Source organism: Centruroides sculpturatus, unplaced genomic scaffold (genome assembly GCF_000671375.1).
Source record: "Centruroides sculpturatus isolate CEXI.00-Female unplaced genomic scaffold, Cexi_2.0 scaffold167, whole genome shotgun sequence".
Taxonomy (NCBI): domain Eukaryota; kingdom Metazoa; phylum Arthropoda; class Arachnida; order Scorpiones; family Buthidae; genus Centruroides; species Centruroides sculpturatus.
This window is the reverse complement of record NW_019384372.1, coordinates 613,698-629,101: the sequence shown is the minus strand read 5'-3', so window position 1 is coordinate 629,101 and position 15,404 is coordinate 613,698. Positions and strand designations below refer to the sequence as shown.

General features: G+C 26.0%; 1 protein-coding gene across 1 annotated transcript in view; it reads left to right on the top strand.

The window, feature by feature from the left end:
• LOC111615272 (twitchin-like) overlaps positions 1–15,404 on the top strand; it is a 263,599-nt gene that overhangs the window by 16,606 nt on the left and 231,589 nt on the right. The window contains exons 4-6 of the mRNA XM_023356687.1: positions 17–190; positions 13,455–13,596; positions 13,732–13,867. Of these exons, the coding sequence (XP_023212455.1) occupies positions 17–190; positions 13,455–13,596; positions 13,732–13,867 (452 nt within the window). The remainder of the gene's footprint in view (positions 1–16; positions 191–13,454; positions 13,597–13,731; positions 13,868–15,404) is intronic.

The following is a 15,404-nucleotide window of genomic DNA, read 5'->3' as shown; positions in this document are numbered from 1 at the left end:
TTAATATTGTTTTTATAACCGTTTTAGCCCCGGAAAAGGGGTAGCGCCGACTTTCGAAAAGAAGCCAACGATAAGGCAAGAAGACGATGGCGACCGTCTTCTCTTCGAATGTCTTATCGCTGCCGATCCGAAACCGACAGTGCAATGGTTTTTAAACGAAAAGAAAATCGAACCTAAAGGTAGACACAAGGTAAGAATGAATTTTCATATATTAATATTAATAATAATACAGAAATCTTTCTGATGATTCCAACAAAAAATTCTAATGTTAAAAATATGGAGTGACATAGAAATCTGTTAATCATTGTGAATACTAAATTTCTGTCTTATATAAATATGCAAATTGCCTATTTTCAGACAAAACTTCTTTAATTTCTTGCAAAACACACAGTTATTTGACTTTTGAGCCACCGAATTCTGAGTTCCACTAAGAAATTTCTAAAGAATTTTTAAAGTTATGCAAGTTAATTCTCTTTGTAAAAGAAACTGAAATATATAAGAAAAGATCTAGTTTCAGAAACCAAAGTTCTCAAAGAAAAACAGCTAAATAGATAAGAGTAGTTTGTTTCAAAAGTTTATAACATTGTTTTTTTTAATGTTTTGTTGGTAGTTTTAACGTTGTTTCTGGATCTTTTCGCATCTCTGAATGTGTATTATATAAATAGACAATGAAATAGCGGAAGTAGCCGTGTTTATTATGTAGATTTTCTGCCAGCTATTATTCTAGATAATTACCTCCTGTTATGTAGATCGTTGAACTGAAGATTTGACTTCAGACAATAGTCATTATGTGGCTTAATTAAATAATCGTTATCGATCTCTCTTTTACTATCGATAAGTTCGAACTGCAATTTCCGATTTAGTTAACCGAATTTTATCGTTTCATGAGATTATATTTATTACCTCTAGACTTTTAATACTTTTCAAATATGCCTTATCGAAGAGTTGGTGTAGAAGTTCGATATTAATGATTGAACTTTGAACTTATATTGTTTAAACAAGAGATGCTGATTTAAAATCAATTTCTTAAACTAATCGATGAAATCGTGATAAATAAATCGATTTTTTGTTTTATTTTATTCGTTTTGTTGTGTAAATAAATCTAAATCGATATTTTACAGTTTAAAGGATAAATATTTCAAAATTGTGATTATGGATTCTTTTATGAGTCTATTTGTAATTTCATACGAACATCTTAAATGACAGAGGTGGCAGGCATCCATTTGTGGTTTATAGTGTGGCTTCATAAAATGGCATGAATTTTGATTTATGAAAGTATATTTTCTGTTCTGTTTTTCATTAAAATCTATCCAAACATATTACATGTAAATTTTTTGTGCATGCATACTGAATGTATGAAGTTATGCAACTTGCAATATCATATGTGGCCGTGTGAAATTCCTTTGAAATGGGATCAGCCTTCTGATTTTTTTAAAAAGCTTCCCATTTCTAATTTATGACTACTCCTCTTGAAACATCAACATTGAAAATGCAAGATTGTATAAAGAATCTCTTCTGGAATTCATAAATGCTAAAGAATATATGAGATTTTTCATACTGAAAAAAATTACTTAAAAAAATGTAACACATCTATCATTATTGTAAAAGATAAATCTAACCAAAAAGAAAAAAATACTTTTAAATTTTTAAACTTTGTTTTCTAATTTTATTCAATATTACACATCGATTTTTTAAATTAAAGATAGTTATGAAAACTAATTTATTGTGCTCTTGTAATTATTTTAATTTTCAGAAAGATAATGCAAATAAAAATTACATATTTTAATTATATTTTGATTCGTAACTGACTTTTAATAACATTGTATAATTGCTATAATTACAAAGTTTAAAAATTCTCACTTTAAAGAGGAATCGAAAGATCGATTTTTTGCGAATCGATTTTTTTTTGTTCATTCAGGTGCCAGCAGAAGAATCGATTATTTGGAAAGTCTTTAGGCCTAGGTCAAACTTTTTCAGTTATAATACATTTTTTTTTTTTTTAATTATAATTGCTTGAAATTTTCAATGAAATATCCAAATTATTCTATTTATATATAGTCTTCATATAGATAAAAGTTTGAGATTTCCTATAGAGTATTTGGATTAAATATAAGGCAATACAATATTTTAACATATTTACAAGACTTTAATGTAGTTAGTTAATCATCCGAACGATAAATTTCTTAAAAGTATTTGCATCGTAGGTCTGATTCGAATTTTGGATTAAGATCAACAATGTTCTTAAAGGAACGACTCGTAACTGGTTCATTCTTTTATTTCTATAGACCTACTTCCTCAACATCGATAACATAATCAAAATAGTTCTGATCTAATTCGCATTCGGTAAGACTGCGTAGATTAATAGAGGCTCTTGAAGATTTTATATTAAAGATTTAATCAATATATTTTATATACTGTTCAGAAGTTCTCATTATTAAGCAGTAAAATTAGAGTAATTAATTATTACTTAATATTAAAAAAAGAATATGAAATACATAAAAAATATAATTCTTAAACTGTTAGTATTCATGACTTTTATATTAAATAATTCTATTTATGATAAACTAAGCTTGACAATAACATGAGTGACATAATTATTAAACTTTTTTTTATTTTTAAAATAATGTTCAAATAAGATAAAATATTGATTTATACTGTAGAGCTATATATAAAATATATTTTTTAAATCTAGATTTAACAAATTATAAAATTTTTGATAATTTTTAATCAAGCGATTGTTCTTATTGTCTTATATTTTGGCTAAAAATATTGCAGTTTTGTAAGCTACATATCATAAGACAACTTTTTTTCTTTTAACTTTGAATATTTCAAAGTTATATTAACAGTTTTAATTATAAATTGAGAAATTGTTTTATTAATTTATATTTTATATAAATCTAACAAAAAAATTTCTTAAATTACTATATAATGAATATAAAATAAATTTAATAATGAATATATAATAAATTTATACGAGTTTTAAAATATAAAATTATTTCCACACGTAGTAAAGTAAGTAGACTTTTTAGACTTAAATAAGTATATTTAAAGTATAAACGAATAATAATATTGAAACATTTTATAAGCTATTTTAAATCAAATTGATATAAGTCTATTTATAATTAGAAATTCAAACTAATTCACGATTTTTCATCGTCAAAAGAGTATTTTAAATCAAATTTAACTTCTGTTAACAAAATATTTTTCGTTTAAAATATTAATTAAAATTTTTAATTTTATGTTATTTAATTAATTATGTTTTGTATGGGACCTGTGTCCTGAAAGAGCTATAACTATATACAGTACCTGAACTATCCATTCTTTACTGGAGTTAGCGACCAGGAAATATATACAAAAATCAAGATGGTGACGAAAACATCATTGTAAACCTTATAGGAAATACTAACATGTACAGAAACATCAATAATAGAGACAGTTAGATCCTTCGGGAAATACTTTATTATTGACAGCAGAAAAACATATCGTTGACAGCAGGAGGATGATGCTAGGATATACAAGAAGTTCAAACAGAAGTGTAAGCCGAAACGATATTTTCTTGAAAATTTCTCCCGGATTTCACAAGAAAAACGGTCATAAACTATTCTTTAGAGAAAGGAAACAGCCAAATTTTAACTTTTCTTTCTTTTTCCAAAAAAATATCTTCAATAAACCAATGGTAAAGAAGACAAATTCTTTAAAAACGAACAGAATATTATATAAAATTTCTTGAAGGTGTCAGCAGTTTTTCTTTCGAAATTTTATGTAAGAAGTTTTTGAAAAATTTCTTAATTTAATAAACGAAATATTGTAAAGTCGACTCGAAACAATTTTTAATATTATCGTTCATAATAAGTTTGAATATCTGTTCATATTTGAATTTAAAAAATAAACTTTTTCTGTAGTCTTATAATTAAACGATTAAAAAATAAGTGATTCATTTCTGTACAATATTATAAACTTTTATTGAATTTTTTAGTTTAGAACTCACTTCTTCACTGCATCAATTTAAAATTTCTTTTAAATACAACAGAAATTTAAAATTTAATAACTAACGTTGTGGTTTAACTATTATTATGTTTAGAATTTTTTAACACTTTTCATTTTAAGATAATCGTATTGTAATCTTTTTATTATACACGGCAAATAAATAAATGAAGCATGTAAAGCATGTACTGTATTCTCCTCATATGAGATAGTCAGTTATCAATGGGACAAATGGTCGCGTGATAAGGAATCTTTCTTCTATTATGAGGGACAGTGACGTACTCAAGATTTAGTCTTGGGGAGCCGAGTAGAACGGATAAAAAATTTTTAATGTAAATTCTATAAAATTTTCTCCTTATGTGACCGCGTATTCGTAATATAGAAATAGAAGATACGACACAATAAAAAAAATTTAATTAGGAAAAAGTTTTTGGAAAATTTGCTAGTGTTTCTTTTCCTTTTACTTTGGGAGTGCAAGGGCCCCTTTGTCCCCTTCTGGATGAGCCACTGAGGAAGGATCCTAACGATCGATTAATCGAGGCGGTAAAGGCGTTATCCTACCGCTATGGGAGATCCGGATTCGAGTAGTGGTCAGGAATCTCAGGAATTTTTCAAAGTGGGCTTTTCCAAACTTGTAAGGCGTCGTATTCCATCACACGACCGTCCTATTTCAGCCTAGTCAGACCCACAATAATTATGATTAAAAAGTCCTCTTAGCGTCCACAAGATAAACAGAATAAAAATAAATAAATAAATAAATCCAAAAAACTAAAGGATCCGATTGAATTTCATTTTCGATATCATTATTTTTATGTTCATTACGCCGTTGTTCGTTTTGTATACAGCATTTTTCTTCTTTCTGCTCTGTGGATACTGAGATCTTTATTTCAAGCCCGTTGTGGGTTTAGTTAGGCTCACAATAGAGCAGTCGATAGCAAGTGATGAACCCGACATATCCTGGACAGACAACCCTGAAAAATTTCTGGGATTTTTCGACCATCCGGATTCTATCCAGTGTGACCCACGGAAGCTTACGTCCTAACCGTCTTGAGCATCCGGCTGGCTCTTACACATACCGGTTGATTCCTTTACTGAATAGAGCAGGTCAAAATATTAAAAATTATCTGGAGTTAGTCTTTCTGGCGCTAAAGATCGACATAACTTAATCTTGTCTTTAGCGCCAGAAGTGAACACTTTGATGGCAAATAGATGTAAATAACAATGGGCTTAGATTGAAGAAAAAATTCAAGAATACTGTACAATTGGAATTTTTCTCTTTATTTACAGAATTACTTTAGAATTGAATTATCGGATACTGCAACACTATATCGATTGTTTATTTGATGAATACTGAAAAATTATTGGACAAAAATATGTGAAATTTTTAAAAACTTACTATTATAGATAATTCAAACGATTTTGAAAGATTTTGAAAGATTACAAAAGAAAATTCAAATTTTCTCGTCTTAACGTTTGCTATCTGTAATACATAATTTATCTAAAAATAACATTTTGTTGTTTATTGAATTACATGGCAACGTTTATTTCATTTACAGGGATCCAAGGTTATTCTATAAGAAGTGGTTTTCAAAAATTTCGATAATTTGGAAAAGGAAACAAAAATATTCTGTAGCAGATTTCTCAGATATTGGAAACAACTATGCACGGTTTTTATGAATTTTTCCTTCACAATAAATTAATTTATGTTTTATAATATCGATATTAAAAAAGGTTTGATATCATCTTTCAATAGAAATTAGTAAGTTAGTAGCCATTTGAATTAATTCCGCAAGGGAGTCTCGAAATTTTCTTTGTTCCTTCTGAGATTTTCTTTATTCTTTCTGTTTTCTTTCTTTGCTTTATTCGAATAGCAATTTCATAAAGCATAAATATTTTGTAAGAATAAATTCATTTTAATAGTCGTTAACACTGAAGAAATTCAAACCACGTGACGAGATGGCCACTCTAACGAGCAAGTCTAATTCATCTTGAAGGTATTTAAATTAAGCTAAACAAGTTGCAGCACAATGCCCCGCGTTATTAGCTTAGGGCCTCACACTTTTATATGTATCATTATTTGGTGACGAAGAAAGGCATGTTGTATGTTGTAGCTTGGAGCCACAGTAAGTCTAAGTCCAATCTATGAAGTTATATTTTATTGAGGACTTCATATTTCTTTTAAGATGCTTCAACTTTTGCTTGAATTTTTGACTTAATAATTTATTCTCGTGAAGGCAATATAATTAGCGAATAAATTGGTTGATTAGTTTGTGTAAATCGTAGGCTTTGACACCTGAGACAAATCCCACATTGGCCTTTGATATGCAGTCGAATAGATTTTACTTTCCCAGCTGTTATATATAACAGAAGGAAAGTACGGCGATCGGTCCAAGACCCCCAAGATTTTTACATTTTTGGACCCAGAGAACCTTGAAACGCCGAGAAATGAAAAAAATTCGGGTGTATATGTATGGGTGTGCGTGTGTGTGTTTCTGGGATGGGGCACGGTTTTCTTTGAAACTTAATAACGCCTATGTTCTTTGTCGAACATTTCTGAAATTTTGCAGAGAGGTTTGGGTATTAGGGGAATTAATGCTGTTAAATTTTGGTGGTTAAAGGTCGACGGAGTGGGGAGCTAGAGGGATCATGTGTCATATCTCAAGTAGAATCGAACTTAATGACAATTTTATTCGTTAATAGCATTTACAATTTTTTAAAACCCATCCCTAGTCTCAAAATTAAGCTTTTTACCAATTTATACTAATTAAAAACAAAAAAATTTAAATAAAATATAATAAAAGATGGCGCCACATGAAGTTTTAATTAAATGTTGCCGAGAAAGTTAATCAACTCGTTGCTGTATTTTTAATTTTGCATCTGGATGTATGTTATGTCATATCGTACTTTACCAATAGAAATGATTGATTCTTAGATCTGTTTCTAATCATTCAACGTGAATATTTCATAACTAAATATAGACTATTTTTAAAAATATAACTTTAAAAAGGGGTATATGCCTTACTGTCGCGAGAAAATGATTACAAAAATGTATTTAAATTTAATTTGTTTGTGCTTAAGTAATTTATGAATAAACAATTAATAACAACAGAATTTAGACACAGTTTTTAAAATAGAACCGTGGATTTTAATAATTAATTAAAAGAAATTTGCGCAGAAACGTCAAGTTTCGCAAATTCTAATTGAAGTTAATGGACTTTGCTAATCAAATTTCGATAAATTATCGAGAAAACGGAAAAAGGATTTATGTGATAAATTGTTAAATACGAAGTTAACGTATCCAAAAAGATTTTAAATTTGAATTTTGGTACGAATTGTAATCACATGATATTGCGTGTCTTCTGATTGGTGATAATCCGAACGGATATTATTCTTTAGCACTTCCGGTCACGTGTAGTTTGATATCGCCATGTATTCTCTTTGGTATGTTTGTTTTCGTTCGTTATTCTTTTGTCATTTTTTATAACCCGTTTCATTACTATTTCTGTCAATAAATTTATTCATTCGATTAAAGAAGTTTACAGTTTTGCAATTTATTATATTTGACTGCTACATTTCTAACAAGTAAGAGAGCTTTCTTCTTATTCTGTGTTTAAATTCAAATTTCTGGAAATGATTATGATGAGGAGGATGTTGTTCATCCTCATCCTCATCATGATCATTTCCAAGTAATTACTGCAACAACTTTTAACAAATAAGTTTTAAACTGTATTACATTTAAAAATCACTTAATTTCATTAATAAATTAGTGTACAGTACATTGCCTTTTATTGACAGTTTTCATTACAGTAATATATGAAAGATTAATTTCAACAATAGTTTTAATATTACATTTAAATATCTTTTTTATTTTGTCATCTAAATTCCGAATTGAAATATAAATACAAGTCACAATTGATTTATAAATGAGGCATCAAACAATGTTTATTCAAGTTCAAAACATACTTTTTATTTCATGTGGCAATGTTATGTAATACTAAAAGCTTTCACTTCCTATTAAAAAAGTAGTTAAAATGACTAACCAAAGTATTTCTAAAGTTAGAACTTATTGAATGCTTTTTGGCAAAGTGGTTAAACTTTTTAGTTTAAATCAATACTGGAAACTATAAGACAAAGTTTAAACAATATCTGTAGGCATTTTGCCAAAACTTGCTTGAAAATGTTTTTTTTTTTTTTTTTATTCTGTAAACATACTGATGATTGACTTTTTAAAAATATTAAACAGATTTTATTGAAACAAAATAATTTAGGAAGGTTATTGTCAAAAATTTTATTACAAATAAACTTCAGTTAGTTGAGATGTAAACATTTATGTATTTAAAAATTGTTTTTAATAAGTAAATTTACTAAAATTTTTATTCCAAATATTATAACAGAATAAGCAAACAATTATTAAATTAAAGGAAATAAATTAATAAGATTTGTANGAAGAAAGTTTAATTTGTGTATTTCAAATTGAAACTTGGAGATCAAGACAAAGCAGATTTTCGGAAACAATGGGAGAAAAGGAAAAAGAAGCATGGGACTTAAATATTATTTTATTATTGTATTCTTGTAAATATATTAAATTATATAATTTATTAAATTTATGATGGAATATTACACATTTGTTAGATATAGCGCATTTATTATTATAAAATGATTAAATTTTATTAATATGGTATAATTAAAAAAATAATAAAACAAAAAAAAAATTATTATTAAAATATTTATAGTTAAATCAAATGTTAATATTGTTAACCTTTATGAATAAGTAAAAATATTTTAAATTCAATATTATATTATTTATCTGTATATAAAATATTTTAACATCAAAATATACTCTAAAATCAAAATATTTTTATTTATAAATAATTTTTCCATTAAAAAAAATACATATTATATGAAATTATGTTTAAATTGATAATAAATTTAAAATTTAATGATTCTAGTTTTATAAATTACTCTTATATTTTATTTTTATTTGTAATTTTATATTATGAATTTGACTGCATAAAGCTTGATGAATATTGAAATTTTTCATTTTACGAATTTTTCATTTATAGAAAATTGAATATTTTATAATATGAAAAAAAAAGCATGCATAAGATTGAATGAATTGTTTATTTTTGTATTTCACAGTGAAAAGATATAAAGGAAATAAATTTCTTGGTAACAAAGAACAGCTTTAAAACTGTAAATAAATGTTTGCAAAGAAATGCTGTTTAAATTTATATATATATAAAGACATATACTTATAATATAAATAAATAATAAATTTATAAGTTTATATTAAATATTTTTTCTCATTCTAAAAAATTTTAAAAAAGTTTATTAAAGTAAAATATTAAGGTTTTTAATTAAAAAAATAAAAAGAAAAACTATTTAAAAACTGACAGTTTAGAAAATTGATTTCGTTTTGTCTTTCATATTTTTAACTTTCCAAGATTTTTATATTTTATTGTTAAAAAAATGCTCAGTTAATAAAATTTTTGTAGAATATTTTTCTTAATAAGTAATATAAAAAGTTTCAGTTTAGATTAAACAATTTCTTGCTGCCACAAGAGAATTCAATTTATGAAACTTTTTCTCATCTTTTATGATTTTGTGGAGATTGTTTCTTTCCCTAGGCTCAAATTTTCAGTTTTTTCTAATCCTATGTCATTCATCTTATTTATTTTTATCATCAATATACTAGTTTCTATTTAAAAAGTTTTATATCTATGTTTATCATTTTATTTGTTTTGATTATGTTGATAGTTGTTTCTATTATCAACATGTTTGTAATTTTTTTTATCTTGTTTTTTATTTAGTTTCTCTTCTGTTGTATATTTTGTTTATGTTTGTAATATCTATTTAATTTTATTTCAGATCAAATTATTTATGTTTTGAAAAATATAACTTTTAAATATTAAAATTGAACAGATTTTAAGATGATATAAATTACTATATTGTCTCTGTAGAAACCCACTGGGTTTAAACATTTTCTAAAACATTGACTTCTTTTAAGATCAGTATTTAATATATATTATTTAGTAATATTATATATTACTTCAGGTGCCTCAGGTATGTTCCAGGAATATTAAATATTTTTTAGAATTTTGAATAAGTTCTTTTTTAAATTTCATTTATCTTTCATATTTTTACCAACAGCTGACCAGTATTCACTAAAATGCTGACTGATGCAAAATTTGCAGCATTGGCATATCTTTTTCACAAAAGTTGCATGTGTCTAGCAGCATATGAACTCTTTAGAGCTATAAATGTTGCGGCTTACTTGCTTAAAGACAAATACTAGCTGTTTATGCATTGATTCAAATAGTCTTTTTATTTTCATAGTATACTTATTAAATTATGAGTTTTTGTCTTGGTAAATTTTATCAACTTTAATTTATTTTACATTTTAAACATTTTTATTTTAAAAATTATGGAATGTTGCAGGAATCATATTAAATTCAAAGTGTGTCACTAATTCAAACAGGTCACATTGTATAGTGTATATACCCCAACCTGTTTGGATTATATATGTATACTAGCAGACCCGCCATGTGTTGTGGCTCAAAATATATCTATTATAAATTTATAACACTTCCCTCGTGGGGGAGCAAATTTTTCGAAAAATTTCTTCTTAGTGTATATTCTCTTGACGTACCCTATTAAAACGCAATCAAAAACGCAAAAACCAGCATCTAAAATAGTATAAATAGAAGCAGAGTTCTTTACCATAAGCCTTAATCCTAACCATCTTCCTTCAGTGGGGTTGAATTTTGACACGTATATTATATAAAAACACGTAGGTATTCGAATGCAGCGTTGTGTCAAAATTTCAAAGGAATCGGTAGGAACAAATGAACATTACATTTTTATTTATATAAACAGATAGAAGATGATCTGCTTTAGTTCATTTTCACAGAAAAGCGTAATGCCTCACAGAAAAGCAAACTTAGGGCGTCGTACTCGTAGCACCATAAAAGCCTTAACCTAGATTATATCTTTTAATTTATATGAATGTTTAACGGAATAATATACAGCCTATGTCCACCCTGAAGTTCCATTCTAAATATTGGTGAAAGAATTTTTGAAATCGGATGAGTAGTTTCGGAGATTACCTGCTGCATACAAACTTACATACATACTTACAAACATTACCTCTTTATAATATTAGTATAGATTATACAAACATTACCTCTTTATAATATTAGTATAGATTATATGTAAGACCCATCCTTCATGTAAAGTATTATATATACATATTAGTATTATATATATATAATATATATTCATGTAAAGAGTATTATATATATATATACTCTTTACATGAAGTATGAAATATAGTTTTTAAAAACTTTCTTTCTATTACACAGGTCTGCAAGTAAAAAACTGCATAGGATTTTTATACATTTTCTTACAGATTTCAACTTGGTAAAAATGAAAAAAATACCAAAAAAATTCCATCTTGTCAATTTTTTTTGTTACACTCAAGTTTTTGTTTATATTTAGCGTAAAATTCCTAGTTAACTTAAAATTTAGTATTTTTTTTGTTTTTTTTTGTTTTTTGTGTTTTTTTTGTTTTTAAATGGTCTTAAAATGAAGACTTCTCACATTAATTCTATCAATTATAGCTGGACTTTGTAGTAAATAAATAAAAATGTTAATGGCTGAAGAGATAGTGGTAGAGGGAGGTGGGTTAAGTAGTTTTAGCATTAGGAGAAAGGTTGCATGATCATATAGAAACAGGTTAAAAGTTGATAGTGAGTAATAATATTGGTGAGGTTGAGCATATTTTGACATGTTATTTGGGATACTAGGAATAAATATAAACAACCTAATGTTGGATTAGATCATGTTTCAACAAGCTAAATAAGTTGAGTATCTCGCTGGCCATCTAATGCCACACTCAGTTTATATCCAGCATTCGAATGCTACTGTGCTTGTATTTTATTTCTGAAATATGGCTCGCAGAAGTTGTGTAATTTCTCCCAACAGCTTCTGTTATGTTTGTGGTGAATACATAGTGAAAAGTCAACAAAGAAACATTAGTGAGTTTATGAAAAAAGTTTAATTTGAGTCTTTTAAATTGAAACTTGGAAATCAAGACAAAGCAGATTTTTGGAAACAATGGGAGAAAAGGAAAAAGAAGCATGGGACTCTTTCAAGAATGTAGTCCATAAGTTTTAGGGGAATACTAAGGACTCTGATTACAAAACCATTGTACAATGCATGCTGGCAGCAGCGTATGAAGCTCAAGGATGCAAGATGAGTTTAAAAGTTCATTTCTTACACTCCCATATTGACTATTTTCCCAAAAACTTGGGAGCCTACAATGAAGAACAGGGTGAAAGATTTCACCAGGATGTCAGTGATATCGAGAGACGTTACCAAGAAAAATGGCATGTCAATATGTTAGCTGACTACTGTTGGATGTTCAATCGAGAAACCAGAGAAAGAAATCGGAAACGAGTTTGGAGAAGCATCAAAAAGAAGAAGAAAAGGTTTCATAAGAAAAAAGAGTAGACCTAAAATTGTGTATAAATATCAGAAACAATTTGTTGATTAGTTGTAAGAAAATATAATACAGTATATTTAGTTCATTGTAATAAATAAGAGTTTTTATCAAAAATTTGTTTCTATTTTGCAAAAAACCTTTACGTGATAGGATGTAACGGAAGTTATTTTTAGAATCTGTGATCTTTAAAACATATAATTCAGCAAAAATATTCCATGCAGCTGGAAAAAATTTTTTTTTGCAGACCTGTGTGTTACTGTCACTTTATCTGTACTTTTAATTTCATATACAGATAAAGTGATAGTACAAATTGCAAATTCATAGACAATATATATGGTAATCATGATGTTGTCCAAGGCTATCTGGGTGCAGATATTACAAAATTACCATACTTCAAATTCACTCTCCACTTTTGCTGTGGCTACAAGTAGCTTTACAATATTTTAAAGCTATTGCAAAGAATTATAAAAGTAATTATTGGTATTAAAAAATTCCTCAAATTTCATTTGAATGCAGCTAGCTTATTCTATATAAAATACCAATTTCTCAATAATAAAAATAGGATGCTATCATGAGGGAGGTGGTCTCCCACCACTTCTTTTTCTATTTCTTTGGTTAAATTGTGGGCTTCTAATAGAGAAACTAAAGTAAATTTCATATTTTATTTATTGTTTTGAACATTTTTTTTAGTTATTATAAAAAATATATTAAGAATTTAATCTTTGTAGATAATACAAAAATGTTGTGATTAATTTGAAATTAAGTTTCTAAAATATATTTATAAAGATTGTCAAAATTTCTAACATATTTGTACAAGAAAGTATTTTTTCTCAAAGAAACTCATAAGTTGGCTATGGACTAATTTCAAAACATTTGTCCTGAATAAATACATTTTTATCATCCAGGTATTTAAGTGTTACTTTTAATTCTATTTGAAATTTGTAAGTAAATATTTTTTTTAATATAGGTGAGATTGGAACAAATAGGAAAAGCCTATAAATGTGTATTAGAAATAATAGATGTTGAAAATAAAGATGGAGGAAAATATAAAATTACTGCAAAAAATGACCTTGGTGAAGCTAATTCAACAATCAATCTTAATTTGGATAGTAAGTTAATATAATTCTGGTTACAGAATTTAAATATTTTTAGATTATTTTAACTTTTATTAATTAATAACCTGACATATTTATATTTGAGTTTTATTTAAGAATAAAATTTAAATTTAATCTTTTTTTTATTAGCGGAAGAAGATGAAGAAGAGGAAGATGAAGGAAAACCTGCATTCTTGGGAAAACCAGTTATAAAGCAGTCTAATGATTTCAAAGATATATCATTTGTTTGCAAATTAACTGCAGATCCAAAACCAGTTATGCAATGGTAGGCAATTTATTTTGTACTTAAAAACATAATTATTTAATTTTATATAGTTAAATCAAAACATAATTGTTTAGAAAATGTTTCAAGTATTGTCAATATTATAATTTTTCAGATTAGCATAATGGTTAATTTTTCCCATTTTTTCTAAATTATACTTATTTAACTTATTTAAATAGTATTAATAGTAGTAAAAATATTTACCGTAAATAAAATAAAGTTATTAAATGATATAAATAGTTCTTATAATCTTACTATTAAATTGAAAAAAAAAACAAATATTAAATTCGTCTTACTTTCAAATAATAATTTAATGTTCATTGTTTGAGTATAATGGCAGTTTGAATTGAAAGTTTGAGCACAACAGTGATCTAACACTGTTTTTTCGAAAGTTGAGATATTGTATTTTAAAAGTGTTATTTGCTTTTTTACATGTTTCACAGTAAATTATTATTTATATAATTTATTATATTTGTTTTGTTTTCATCAATACTTACATGGAACCCTAGTAATTTTTCATTGTATTTAGAGGCAGTATACGTAATACATGAAAGTACATGCTAATTCAGTTTCAACATAAAGAGTTAGACCATTGTTGTGCTCAGTCTTTCAATTTATAATTAAACATAAGCCTCTATTTTTCATTATTTTTAATAAAATTTAAATAATTCAGAGTAGTTAGATTTCTAAAGAATTTTTCAATATAAAATTTAAATAAATATAAATATTATTTTGAAAAACATATTATGGTATTGGAAGTAGTTTTATATCTAAAAATATATTATTAAAATAACATTCTGATCCCTCTAAGATAGGATATTTATTTTATAGTGTATTTGGAATAATAAATATTGATGGTGTTTGTTAAGTCAACTGTTTATGTATGAAAAAAAAAAAACAGCTTTAATATTTTTTTTTTTTATTTTCTGTACAAGAATTTGTTATAATAAATTTTAAAATAAAATAAGTTGCTAATTTATCTTGTTCTCTATTACAAGATTTAAATGTTCAATGCAATTAAATTGGAAAAGAAATGTTATTACTTGATCAATTTGCTTCATTTGTTATGAACTGATTACTGTTTTACTTTTCTTTTATTCATGAACTTAATAACATCAAACTAATCCCATAACAACTAGATGATTTTTTTTCTTTTTTCTGTTTAAGACTCATCAATTCAAAATGATTTCTTTTGAATTTACATATGCTATTTTCTTTTATTCAGATTTTATAGTGAATAATATGGTTCAGAATATTTATTATAATAAAATAACTTTATAAATAAACTATGTTGTCCACAATATTCTTTAAAATGAAAAATTGGTATGATAAATAACTTTACTATATCATTATTTAAAATCCATTGATCTTTATATATTAAATTTTTTATGAATTTTATATTTTCTGTACTGAAATAATCTATTTAATGTATTTTGTTTAAATTTTTTAAATCAAAATTATTTTATTTATTACATAAATAATATAAGAACAACTTCTAAGAATAAAATAAAAATAAATCAATTTTTTTTTTCATAGTTTT